The sequence below is a fragment of the Salarias fasciatus genome, chromosome 18, assembly GCF_902148845.1.
Source record: "Salarias fasciatus chromosome 18, fSalaFa1.1, whole genome shotgun sequence".
Lineage (NCBI taxonomy): Eukaryota > Metazoa > Chordata > Actinopteri > Blenniiformes > Blenniidae > Salarias > Salarias fasciatus.
Genome location: NC_043762.1, coordinates 10,395,912 through 10,410,335, shown reverse-complemented (window position 1 = coordinate 10,410,335; position 14,424 = coordinate 10,395,912). Strand labels below are relative to the sequence as shown.

Genomic DNA, 14,424 nt, shown 5'->3' with positions numbered 1-14,424 from the left:
AGGCGGTTTTGAAAGCATTCTCTGTGAGCCACGTGACCTTCGACATGCCGCCGCTGATCGACAGAAACGGAGCCGGTTACCGACAAGGCAAACAAAAAAAAAACTAAAAAATTACCTGCTAAATGTCATTTGAACCTTATAGACGGTGTGCGGATGAAAATCAGGCTTTACGGCAGAGGTCTGGCGGCTTTTTGGAGTTATCTAATATAATTATAAAAGAGTCATTTTTTCCAATTATAGTAGGAAAAATCCAGTCACCTATTACCCTTTTTTCTGAGTGATCAGATTTTCAAAGAAACTAAACGTTCTGCATGAAAATGGTCAAATCTCTTGAAAAAAAAAAAGAAAAAGTGGCTTATGAAGTTCAGCCAAATATTTCATCATGTTTCTTTCACTGGAAATAACACGGAGCTACATTTTTGAGAATTTCTGTGGAGGCAGTGAGATGTCAGGATCCAGTTTCTGTCCAAATGATAGAAAAACAAACTTTTCTCTCTGAGCATGCATGGCTTTTCTTTGCTTTGTCTGTTTTCTTCCAATGAAATGAACAATAACTTAAATAAGTAACGTAGCGTATATGTGGTGTAACTCGTTGAGAATTCCCTAATAGTCGATGAGATTTTCCCACATTATTCCACATCCACCTGTTTTACCTGTCTCTCTGCATCTGTAGCCTCAAAACTGTAAAGTTTCACTCAGATTTCACTGCTTTTTGTTGATATGATCTATAGCTCAAGCTGACCTAAATTACTGAAACAAAGGAGAATTATTACAAGGATTGCTGTTAAAGTTTAAACAATTCATCTGCATGCAGGTAGTCTGCAGTTTTTCATCAAGCCCACTATAAACTCTCAATATGAAATGAGAGATCGAAAGCTTTGCAGCCTTAAGCAACACACCAACTATGGAAAAACACAGAATTTAAACAATGAACCCTCAGCTACAAGAACACACGGGCAATTTGTACAAGCTCCAAACTTCCAAAAAGAATTAAATAACTGAAAAGTAGAATCCATGAACTAATCGAAGTCATTTCCTCATTACACTTTTTGGACAGTAAGTATAAACCATTCGAGCAGATTTTCTCTCGTCTAATTGTTACCACATGCTCGGCGTTTTGGCGGCCAGACTGGAGCCTCCTGTGGGCCAGTTGTGTTTGACGCCCCTGGATTAGAGCATTCACATGAAAAATGAATGCCAAAGCAGACATGGCGTCATGACATTTTAAAGATTCACAGGGGAAGACTGAACTGCATTTATCCTCCTTATCAAACACATTAAACACGTGCTACCCAGTCACATTTTAATTGTCGTGAGCCGTCAGGATTACTGAACCTTCCTGCCGTCTGAGCTCCCCGAGACTCGGATGTGATGACGCTGCGGATGTCGGTTATCAGATGGTCTCCGATCGGCGCCGATGGGAGGGAGGAGGCTTAAACGAATGGGGCAGGGCTCAGTGATCTGAGGCAGCTGAATCATCTTCTGACCCTGGGCGTCCGGGCGTTCAAACGGGCGGAGGGGCTAAGTGGCTCCTCACGCAAGAATCGCTCTGCCGTCCTCTGCTCTCGAGCGCTTACACGGCTTTACATATTCCCCTCATCTCCGGGATGTTAGGAGCCATCAGAAATGTCAGCGCTGAAGGATGCGCATCCTCCCACTCGGCAGTTCGAAGGAACGCGTCTAAAAGATGCAAATGTATGTAAATTGTTCTGCCGGTTGAGGGGGAGGTCTTTTCTGTGCGTTAGATTCATCTAATGAAGAAACAAAGGAACTCAGCAGTTCCAATTTTCTGCAGAGAATTCCACTTCAACAAATTTCCTTTCGCTTTGTTGTGAGGATTCGTCTCGTTTTTCCACAAGAGCCCTCAAGACATGAAGGCAAGTACAAATTGGTTCACAAGGACAATTACTGTGCTTTCTTTTAACATTTACACATTTTGTGATTCATCCATAAAGCATCGACGCCTCCGGCTGAAATGCAAAACAACGTTCTCATTTTTTTTTCTTTTTTTAAAAAAAAGCATAGTTCTTTATTTTAATCAAACAGGTTTTTGCCGATTACCAAACAACCAGAATTATGGGTAAAATCTGTATATTCCTATGTGTCACTCACACTCACATCACTGTTTTCACCGGATACAATGGTTATATAGACAAACACTTCAATCCAGTGCATCGTCAGAGAGAAATGACAAACAATTCCCTTATTCTATAAATAATCCAACAATAAAATTAAATAAAATCAGAACGTCACACCAAACTGGACCTTCTGTTGTTCTGATGCAAAAAAACAAAACAAAACAAAACAAAAAACTGTCTTGTGATATGGAAGAGAACATCTTTTCAGTCTGGTTTGCTCGGTGTGCATGGGTTTGTTTTTCATTTTAACTGGACAAAAAACATCTGGAAATACCTGGCATGCCGGATGTTTTTAGAGTGCTGCATGATGGGATAAATCCAAATGTGGGATTACAATAGTCACCAACTTAAACCCTGTGAATTCTTACGAAATACATGAAAAAAAAGTGACAATTGGGCAGGTAGTTTGCTGCAATCCGGCGGTCCACATGACACTCTGAAAGCAGGTCAAAGTCCTCTGAAAAACTCACATTGTATACTTCAGACAGCATCAGTTTGTTTAAAAGTCCCTCTGTGTTTCACATTTCAGTGACCCTTTAATTTATTCTGCCCTCAAGGTTCAATCACACACAGGTTCTGTTACACCCAAACCTTCACAAGTGTGGTCAAACTGTCATCGTCCAATAAAAGCACATCTCAGTTCATTCAGCTCATCAGAATATGAATCCAGATGTTGGAATAATCCAGCTGAAGGAAAATGCTCAAAAAAAAAAAAGTTTAAAATTTAGCAGAGTATTTGTTCTCAGTGTATCCCTGATAAAAGTTTGGAGGCTAGATCTTGTGAGAATATTAACATGATAAACTGATTCATTATCTCAGACTGAGGGATTCTAGTGTCTCTGGGTAAACGATATCAAACTGGCCTTTATTGTGGCGAGTAGCAGCAGCAGGTGTCATTTCCTGCACGATAACATCCAAAAGTTTACTGTGATTTGCTTCAGCGAGGTGATTAGATTATTTTTTTTGAACTAATTGAAATGTTATCGTTTTTATTTTCTAGATGAATGTACTAAAAATCTGCATTGATTTAGCTAAAAACATCATTCCAGCTGCACTGGTCAAACAGTGCTGTAGTGAGATTTGCTCTTTAGCGCCGTCTAGTGGCAGGCGGCTGCATGACATTGTATGCAAATTAGTTGTTTTCACTCACAAAGGACCCATAATGTTTCTAGTGGAAATGCATGGTTTTTGAATTTCGTTTCAGAAAAGTTTCCCGTTTGCACAGCAATGTTTAGAAACGTTTACACCTAAACAACAGAAATACTCAAAACGATGTCGATATCCTGCAGGACCTACACCGGCCTGCTTTGACCACCCATTTTCAGAACCTCTTCACTGCTGCAGGCTTTAAATGTATGATAAGGAATCTGAATAATCCTTTATTCTAAACTCCTTTGATATTTCTCATCCTGCTAAACGTGAAACAAAGCTGTCCGCCATTTGGATTGCATGCATCCGTGTGCAAGGACAATCAATACCGAGCGAAACATCTCCACATTCCAGCCGCAGACTCGATACGCTTTTTATTTGCCGGATGCATATGCAGCCTGCTCGGTATGAAGGATGGTCTAGCTGTCAAGGTTACCTGTTGAACTCCTCTCGGCGAGCGAATGCTGCACTGCAGCAGCTTCTGCTGCAGCACGGAGGACAGTCAATACCTCTCCACAAAGGAAAGAGCTCTCGGGAATTATGGATGTGGCAGAGACAACAATGTGTGGCCTTAGCTGTTTTGAAGCGGGGAGAAAAGAGGAAGAAAACATGAGTTGTGGAAAAAAAAAAGGGGGGGAAAAAAAGCAGCACTTTGGAGGATTTCTCTTTCTGGGAACTTTTGTCATTAAAATCCCATCGGTGCATTGGGGTCTGGCGGAGAGACGGGGGTGTGTGTTGATAAACGGCTGCTGTCCGTCCCTTTCTCCGCTGCTCGTCCCGCCTCTATCAGCTCTTCTCACATGAGCTGGATTAACATTTGCGCCTCATATGCCTGTGTTTTTGATAAGATTGTGTTTATATTAGAACTGCTTGACACCGTCTCCCAGAACATCTTCGTCTTATCGCGTCTCGCCGCAGAAACACAAACCACCTGTCAGATCCCGGCCGATTAGCGTCGTAAAGTGACATTTACCGTCTTCGCGCGCGCGACTCTACCGGGAACCGACATCCTTGTAGCCTCGGCGCTTCCGTCAGAGCTAAAAGCTCCGCTCTCCACTTTGGCATTGAGAGAGCCAAGTGAGGATCCCCTCCGGCAGGCGGCTTGCAACCGAGGGAATAAACTTTAATAACTGAATGTGCAGACTTGCAAACTCTAGAAAGAAATCTCAATGTCATTTTGGGCTCTTGAGAAAGAAAAAAAAAAGACTCTCCAAAAAAATGGAGCGGTGGGAAAAATAAAAACCAAGAAAAAAATCAATCCCAACTGTATAAAACTCTCTACCGGCAGCAGCTGGAGGACTGCAGCTCACCGGCAGGAGAAATAAGTCATATGCGGCGTGAGAGAGCGGACTGCTGCTCTGGACCGTTTAGTTTTCTTCGGGATGTACGGTATGTGGCTTGAAAGTTCTGACAAGTGTATACGCTTCCACAGGTTCTGCTTTCCAATGAGGTTTCAAGGCCCCTCCACCTCTGGAGAGCGCATTTTGCTTTTGCCCCACAGCTGCACACATAATGAAAAAGGCATTAGACACGAACAGACACCACCTCTTCCACCCGTTCGCCACCGCAGGGCCTGATTATGGGTCAAACATTTCCACTTGCAACTGAGCAAACATCCATTCATTACCCTCGTACAGAGGTGCCGACGGCCAAATCACCCCGACTGATTGGAATAGAGAAATGAAGGTAAATAAAACCATTAAAAAGGGAATTTGTTCAGTGTAATAGTATCTGTAACCATTTGATAGGACGGAGTGACATTAGCTGGCCACGTTACTCCAACATTTACAGTTTCTTTTTATATACAAAGTCATTGACACAATGATATCAACACTTATTAGGTCCAGCAACTTGACTTTTCAGTATATACACCATGTACAATAGAGGACGAAACTTTGTGCACTGCTCCCGTTGTTTTTTGTGTTTTGCCTTCTGTGTCGCCGCGCGCCTCGACACGGGCGAGCGGCTCGCTGTGCGGAGCGAAGTCCTGAGGCGTGGCTCGACACGACCGTCTGCGCCGGCCGGTCCGTCGGCTCCCCGGTCACATGAAGAACTCCTTCGGGTTTTCGCCGGAGACGTTTTGGGAGTCCGCCCGGCTGTTGAAAGGGAAGTCCTGGCTGTCTTCCCGCTTGACGCCCTTCACCTCCTGGTTTCGATACGTCTCTTTTCGCCGGTAGAGGAACCTGGCGGCTACCGCCATGCCCGTCACCATCACGAAGATGACCACAGCTATGACGCCTGCAGGGAACACAACATTCGGTGTCGTATTCCCGTTTCTCCAGGGACCGAAGCACCAAACTCCAGCTGGGCACGCTCCGCTTACTATCTCATAATGTGAAAAACAAAGAAATCCAACCCAACACGACCGGTTGGTGTGGGAAAAGGCTTGTGTGGGCCTGATAATTGGGGAACACGCCGTCTATCTTCACACTAAATCAGAGGAGATTGGGGCTCTAAAATCAGCGCCACGAGACGTGACGTGACCGTGTTCTCTGCTATCTATAAAGAGAAATTATTCCACAAAGATGAAAAGACACCAGACTTCTCAGAAAAGTGGGGCTAAGAGTAAAACACAGCCTTCCTGTAATCAGGTATGTTAACGATCTGTGTCCTCGTCTCTGCTTTCTGCCCGTCTCTCCGCTGTAAATCAGCTCTTTTGCCCTGCAGTCTGGTTTTTTTTTTTCCTTCCCGCTAATCTAACTTCACCACAGAGGGAGCAGAATTTCACACATTTAGACTCAGCTAGACTCCCCTCTTTTTCTTTATTCACAGAAAGTTTCATCTAATTGAAATTCCAAAATGCAGCTGAAATCAATTTCGCACCATTTTTTTTTTTAACCGAGCTTCTCCATATTTCGAGATAAGAGTAAGAACATTTCTTGATCGGCGAGTCGTTCTAGCAGACGTTTAATTAGTTCTGCTGTCCTTCATGAACGGAGACAGAAAATCACAAAGACACATTCAAATGTGCTTTGTTTATCTCCACTTTCAGGAATGTGGATTTTCAATCTGAAAGTATAAAGCTTGTTTTGTTTTCATCGTTAAACCACCTTGTCAGAAAGTCTCTGGCCACGATAATACGGATCTAATGTGAAGCTTTTTTTTCTCGAAACTACATAAAAACAAACCCCTGGTAGGTATGTGCATGAATTTATCACCACTGAGCGACTCTCAGATAAAAGTTTACTTTCTTCTTTTAGGACTACTTTGTTTTAAGTTGTGGTTTGAAGTCAAGTCATTTACAATTCATTTATAATCCGCAATTTAAGATGTGAAAATGAAGCAAAGCGAAGTAAGATAAGGTGAAACCGTACCTCCAATAAGAGCCGACTCGCTCCTGATGGCATTGATTAAAGGCTGACCTGAGCCTGCTGAACCGGACTGGTCTGAGAACAGAGAGAGAGAGAGAGAGAGAAAGGAAGAACAGATTCATAGATGCTGACTTTCACCACAGCAACTCACTGAAACGGTTTTAATCCAGTTGAGGCAACTTTTTCCAAAATTGGATTCAAACCAGATCACAGAGAAGAGACAAAGAAGTGGTAACAGAGCGTCATTAATCTGCCATCACTGGTTTTGTTGACCAGTGTGGGTGTGGCCAAGGTGATCAGATAAAAAGTCACACAAAGAATTCAACAAACTTTGTCACAAACAACACTTTACACTCAGTGAAAGAAGCACTGACTGTGATTTATAGAAATCCAGAGAGAACTATTTCAGATTTAAACACATTTTATACCAGCGCCCACAAACAGTCCAATTTCATCTTGACTGGGCCGGACCAGTAAAATAGAGAAACAATAACCTGTAAATTTAAAGTGTTCTTCGTTGTTAAGTATATTTGATGAAAATGTCTGTATTTTCACAAAACCAAATAATTACTGTTTAAATTTACTTCAACCTCAACATGAAGCCAATTTTAATGAAGCCTTCGGCTGTAAGATCCAGAGAAATGTTCAAAGAAAATGTTGCATTCTGCATGTTTTTAAAGAGTCACTGTGCCAGCATGGCTTTGAGGCTAGTTATGCTAGTTATCAATTTCATAGACATTTTTTCAATTTGTTTGGTGGTTTCATGGTCGGATTGGAGCCTCTTGCTGGCCTGTTTTGGCCCACCGACCTTATGTTCCCATACTCTAAATCATAATATATGTGAAGAGAAGGCAGAACGCTCTTCTTTCTTTCTCTTTACACGTGTACAGACAGTAGATGAAATCTCAGATCTCTCTACAAAACCAGACTGACCCCACGGTGATGAGAGGGACTTTCAATTAAAGAAAAAAGGAGAGATATTGTGAAAGAAATGTTGCAATAATGGTGAGAAAAACAGGAGGAGAAAATGAGGGAAAATAAGAGAAAACATAAACCAGCCATCAGAGAAAACCAGACAAGCAGGACCACTTTATGTAACGCAATCATGGTTTACGGCAGACGGGGACGATGCAGCGGCGATTCAGAGGTCTCTATTAAAAGAACATAAAACTGGAGGAAACAAATGCTGCTGGAAACTCCCCTCCGAGTTCAAATTAATTATCTTATCAGGCTTATTGTCATTTGTCTCCTCAACGAGGTGCACACACTCAGTGAGGCTGTACCAGAGCAGCTGAAATGTGTGTGAACACACACACACACACACGCACGCACAGCAACAGAAAGACTTGCAATCATCAACACCTCACTGGGGCTTTTATTGGTTGGCCTCCAGTTATATATTTAATCTAAACATGATTTTAAATAGCAGGGCTGCAAAGCAAGCCATCAACTTGATGTAAAAGCCTCTTAAGTCATTTATTACAAACAAGCTCACTTCTTAAAAAACAACTATGAGAATTGTTTTCTCTCGTTTTCTGCATAAATATGTTAAACAACTCGAAATATTCAACCATCAGGAGGATTGTAACCTTTTAAATGCCAGTTTGATGACATGATATCACTGCTGAAGCAAAAATATCATCACCGATGCATAATTAGATTGAATGATGACTGACCCCATGAATGTGCCATTCGAAACACATTTTTAAATATCATAGCTATCGCAAAATATAATTATGCAGTTTTCTCGCAGCAACAGTACATTTAGTCATTTAAGTCGTTGCGAGGCGATGGACAGTTTGATTAGTGAGTCCTGTTTGAGGACATCAATAAAGTATCGAAATTATCGTTTTAGTCTTGAAAAGAGCGGAAACGATCATCGGTGGAGGTGAAGAATCCTCTCATGACCTTCTGTTTCCTCAGGAAACTCACGTCTGCTGTGGAACTTACAGATGATTCAAGGAGGCTTCACCGCCAAGTAAATTACTCCCAGCGCAGGAAGAACTGGGCTTTTTCTCTCTTCTGTTTCAACAAACAACTTCACAACAATGGCTGCAGGCAAAATTTCCACAGTTGAGCTTCTGTTGACCCCCAATCAATCCCAACCCCCCCCCAACTAACCCCCCCAGTGGATCCTGCCGCTTCCGAGCTGCAGCGCACACAGCAGATTATACAGCAGCCTGATTGAAGCCGCAGAGTCAAGAGTGCTGGAATGAGAAATTCTAGGTGAAGGACGACTGTGCACCAAATTGTTTACAGTCCAGTCTGCTTAAAAAAAAAAAACAAGAAACAAAAACCATGCAGGACTAATTTACAAATCAGAAAATAAGTTTTGAAGGACATGTAACACCAGAAAGTGCTTCTCTTCAGTGGAAGGATACGGTTTTAACCCTTCAACACTCCGTTCAGCCCACAGTTTTAGTGTTTTATCCAATTGTTGTTTGAGAAATTCATCTTGTTTTATGAACAAGTGTATAACAAAAAGGATAACAGAAAAAAATTACACACACACACACACACACTCACACCCCGATATAAGCTCGCACAGCACAAAGTTATTGAATTTCCTATGAAACTACAGAGAGTGATGGGTCTGTCTGGGGCTACAGTGGGAGGTTTTAGCTTTATTTATTGCTGAGGAGCAGAAACATAAATTGGCATTAACTGGTCAAGAAAGTGGAAGGCGACACAAACAACAGCAATAAAACAAAGACTTGAGGAGATGTCGTGTAGTCCAGCCCCCCCCACCCCCCCCCCCACCCCCCCCCCCCCCCCCCACCCCCCACCCCCCCGACGTTCCTGACTCACACAAACACACCAAAGCCCCAACCCGGTCTCTCACCTGACAGGTGGTGTGTGTTCTCCGCTGCGTAGGGATTCGCTGAGGCTGCAGAGCCACAGCTGGACTGGACTAAAGGTCCGCTGATGGAGACGGGGCTGCTGTCCGGGTGGAGCAGAGCGGCTTTCAGGGGGCTGATGGTGTTAAAGTGAACCACAGACAGGCAGCCGGCGAAGCCCTGGGAGCCCAGGCGGGCCAGGTCTGGGTCCATGTCGTCAGAATCTGAGGATGAAGAGAGGATCTCTGTGAAGGTGGCGACCGCAGGTTTTAAACCAGGGAGCATTTTATAAACACCTTTTCCATCACCTGAACCCCAAACCGAAAATCAAACCTGACTCAGAAAACAAAGTTTTATTTTACCGTTGTGGTGACTGAACTTTTAACCTTTAGTTCAGAGGCTTCAACCAGTCAGGTGATCAGGCCCAGTAAATCACGACATGCGCTGACAGGTTCATTGATTCCGCTCCACATTCCGCAGTCATCAGAGAGCGACAATAGTGGCAGCTCATTAATTCTAATTAGCGCTCACGCACAACCTCACACACCCTCCGCGCCGCGGACGAGCCGTCAATTCTCTCGGCTTTTAAAGTCCGCATCCATCACTCCGCGGGACAGATGAGCGCTCTCCGCTTTGATCAGTCGGTTTTATTGACTTTAAACCCTTCGTCGTTCACCTCCGCTCTTCCGAAGGAGCGTAAACAGCAGCTGTGAGCGCCGCCGCGCCGACGTCTGCTCGGATGGCTGAGGGGTGACTGCGGTTTTACGCGCCACATCTGCATGTCGATGAGAAGAGCGGGAAACATAAGAGCGTTGGCCTCACCCCTGCTCTCCCGTCACCTCCCCCCACCGCTCGGACTCTCTCGGATTCCTTCCGGATCCATTAGTTTGGCTGATGGATGACAGGGTTGCAGGAGAGCAACGGGAAGATTCACTTTCCCGCCGCTCTTCTGATCTCGGTCTGACTCCGAGTCCGCTGATTTGACAGAGGGTCGGACTGGTCACATGCTGACATGACAGGGTTAAAACACACGCCGAGACTTCGCATCAGAAAAGACGGAAGCGTCACCGAGTTCTCATCAACTGCTCCACAATGTGTGTATCAGGCGGGATTAGGTTACTGAAGCCCAGAGACTTGCGTCACATGAAGAATTTCAATCTGTCATTAATAAAGTATTTCTCTTGTATTTTAACTCAATTCTATTCATTTCAAATGAGGTTCCACCAACCTTCTAAAGCCACAAACAGCTGCAGCTGCTGCCAGCTGAGGATTGGTGAGGGCAGGAAATCTCTTTCTGGCGTCACCAACTAGCCTCAAACATGTTTTTGAACTGTTCGAGGAATACGGAGTAACAGCAGAGAATTACTGTATTCGTCCCAGAGATCTCAGTGTGTCAAACACAATTCAGTTCAAAGGCCACTGTCCTCTTGAATGAGCTGAACTGGGAAAAAAATGCTATAAAAACCTCTAAATTTAAATTCTAAAAGTTTTTCTTTTCTGTGGTGCAGAGCATACGCGATGAAAAGGTCCAGATTTTCACAAAATCAAACATTTAATCAAAATATAAAGGCAATTTTACTGAAAACGTCTGGTTTAAAATACAAAGAAATGATGAAAGAGCTTTTCCTCTTGCTATCACATTCTGCACGTTCTCATAATCTACTCCACGGCTCCTTCAGCATGGCCTTGAGGCCAATTTTTTTTTTTAGCAACAAGGTAGCTAGCTTTCAGGGCAGCATGACTGATATCTGATCTCAGGTCTCTGTTGTATTGTGTCTGATACTCTTAAGATTTCGGTTTAAAAATCACTCACTTTCAGAACTGAAAATGTGCAAACTATATTTAAAGTGCTGCCACATTTCTCAAACAAGCCTGAATCGAGTTATGCTTTTGATCGTCTATGGATGCCAACAGAGGTTTGCTAAAAATTCCTACTTGTCTTTAGATAAAACACGTTACTGGGAAACTGAAGGGAGTCAATGCAGGTAAAGTCCAAATTTTAACCCTTTGAATAAAGCACCTTTCCTCAATGAAATGGGAACTCATCAGAGCGAGTTGAGGTCATTAATAACGGCCTCAGTATCTCTGAAACTGAGCATGTGGTTGTTGTGGCTGTCTTATCAGAAAGCTTTAAATACAGGACGCGGCCTCTCAGGCCCTCGTGCCATTAACAGCTTATATCCCCGTCCTCTCACAGTGAACATGAATAAGTCATGACAGAGCCAATTACCGTCTGGCCTCAACATGGCTACAGGTCCTTGTCTGGAAATATGCACTGAAACTCAATAAAAATGTCTTTTCACCCTCCCAGAAGATGGAAACTTTTTCCTTCCAACCTTCATTCAGTGATATTAAAAATGTAATACTTGGAGAAAGATGCAGGTTTATGCAGAAATGCATGAACCCAGAGAGCTGTTCAAATAACTACGAGACAAACATAATGAAGACAGGAAAAAATATTGATTGATTCACACAAAGATCAACTAGAAGAACATTATGTTTCATAATCAATCTGACTTCGATCAATGACACGAGGAAGCAAATTTACAGGAGGAGATTGATCTTCTTTTCTTGGCATTTTCTTCAGTAAGCATAACAAAGATCATTGGCTCAAAGTCTCTGACAGGGAGCTAACAATAGAAACGGTAACAACCGAAGACGCCTGTGGAGGTCAGGCGTTTCAGCACAGCTGACAGACGTATGTGGAACGCTCCTACAATTAAAAATGCTTCAGTGCAAATCAGCAATCACTCAACTAAACCTTCCAATCCTTCGAACCGCAAGTCCATGTTTGGAATAGAAACGCCAAAGACTCGACATAATTCGTTTCCGTGATGCAGATCCTGTTCAGCAACACAAATTCTCCCGCCCCTCCATCACCTCCCTCCTCCATCACCTCGCTCCAAATCCCACCTTAAAACTCATCTTTCTAAACAAGCATATCGCTGATCTTCTGTAAACGACTGGTTGTTTTTCCCACTGTTGGGACTATTGTCAGTTAAGTGGTGACTTTAGCAGGAACAACAGGAAGTAAGCTCTATTTCAAGCTGCTTCGATGAAGCTGTGCAAATGATAGTGATGAACAACCACTCTGTGCTTTTTAAGTCCTACTCTGTAGAGCAGAAAATAGATAATAAAAGAAGAAGCTGCATTTGTCTCTTCAGGCTTTCCACAGCAGTGTCGAATGAGGCCAAACACCTCTGAGCTTTTCTCCTTAAATCAAAGTTCCTTTGTCTCCACGTTTCCCTCCTCTGCTTCACTCACCTTGCACTTTCCCCAAAACCAGCGACTTGATGGCATTAAATTCTCCGTCCGATGTCAGATTGAACTCTTCTCTTGCACTGAGGTCAACCTGAAAAAAGAAACAGACAAAAAAGGGAACATTTTCAACCCAGTTATGATCATTTCACTGTAATAGTGTGATTTATCTTTTGCATCTATCTTTGTCTGAATGGTGCAACAGAAACTGCACTGTGTCTCTGCTCATGCTCCAAATGCATGTTTCCTGGATGAAATCAGATTTCACCTACATATAATCTACATATCCACATCGGTTATCTTTGCATCTGTGCTTATCTTCTGCAAATAGTTGTATCCTGCCTAAACCGTCACCTTGTGGTACACATATATCTCACAGCTGAAGATAAAACAAGTCGGTCAGACGCTCGGTGATAAGATGAAACACTCAATGTGTTACCGGAGCCTCGCTGCACTCATGTAAGACCAGGTCACCTTGTTATTTATCTCAGTTTACTGGTAATTATACAGGCATTCTGGCTGCCGGTGCTCGGTTAGATAAAGTTTACCTCATACATCATCCTCCGCTATTGTTAACAAGATAAGCCATTCAGTAGATCCAGATCGGATTAAGACGCTTCATATTTCATAAGTGGCTGTTTTTAATGTGTCCCTGCTGTTCTGCTGAAACTGCAAGACAACAGCAGAACAGAACAAAGTGCAGACTGTGGCTTTATTACCAAGAGGACTACAACAGTACCAGACCACAGCGAACACAATGTGGTACTTAAATTTGACCTTAAGAATAATTCTTCACTGTAGAATGTGAAAAAAAGTTCATATTAGAACATTTTCATGTCATAATTTGCATGTATTCTATGTTGACTTCAGAGAATTTCTTCACGGTGTCCAGTTGGAGAACGGCAATATGACCTTGATACAAAACGCCGTCCTTTTTTACAATGATGATAGTTTGTGATTTTTTTTTTTTTTTTTTTTAAGGAAAGTGTCATTCCAGCACTTTCAGGTAAACAGGTTCATATATCCAGAGGACTGTTTGAGGTTAACTCTCAGTAAGCAACGTATTTTTTGCTTCTATTGTGCGACATTGCAGGCCTCTTACTGTCCTCCCATGAAGCTTCGCAGCAAACTCTTTCTGGTAAATCTGATTTAAAAAAAAAAAGCTGTGAGAGGTTCAACGCCACACAGCAGACGGGCAAATCTATTTGGATCTGACCCGCAGCTGACTGTGGGAGTTTCACACTGAATGTTAACATGCTGTGCTAAATTATTGATCGCATCCACATGATGAAGCAGTTTACCTGCAGAGACACGGAGTCGGTCAGCCTGCTGACGCTGACGGTGTGCAGCTGCCCGTTCGCCACGCTCTTCACGCTGCTGCGCAACACGTCGGCCTCTCTGCTGCTGTCCAGCTTGTACCTCACCTCCAGCTCATCTTCGCAAAGGACAGACACGACACTCGTCATTTTTATTACATTTCAGATCATCAAAGAAAGAAAATCAGTACAGCGTTCCACAACTGGGAAAAGGCTTTCTGCAACAATGTGCATTGAGTTGATTTTTTAAATACCAACTTCAGTATTTCAAAAACTTGTTTTTATTTGCAAAGAATATAACAGAATTAAAAGAAAGGGAAAAAAAAGACTGTGCAGGAGAGGAAAGAAGCCCAGGGATCTGATATGAAGTCCTCCTTCCCCATCAATTAACATTATCGGGCTGAAAACAGAAATA

General features: G+C 43.0%; 1 protein-coding gene across 1 annotated transcript in view; it reads right to left on the bottom strand.

The window, feature by feature from the left end:
* Positions 1–5,304: 5,304 nt before the first annotated feature.
* The window catches only part of LOC115405451 (contactin-associated protein-like 4), a 102,338-nt gene continuing 93,218 nt past the window's right edge, over positions 5,305–14,424 (bottom strand). The window contains exons 20-24 of the mRNA XM_030115034.1: positions 13,995–14,128; positions 12,700–12,787; positions 9,441–9,659; positions 6,602–6,673; positions 5,305–5,525 (exon numbers count right to left, since the gene is read on the bottom strand). Of these exons, the coding sequence (XP_029970894.1) occupies positions 5,329–5,525; positions 6,602–6,673; positions 9,441–9,659; positions 12,700–12,787; positions 13,995–14,128 (710 nt within the window). The 3' untranslated portion in view covers positions 5,305–5,328. The remainder of the gene's footprint in view (positions 5,526–6,601; positions 6,674–9,440; positions 9,660–12,699; positions 12,788–13,994; positions 14,129–14,424) is intronic.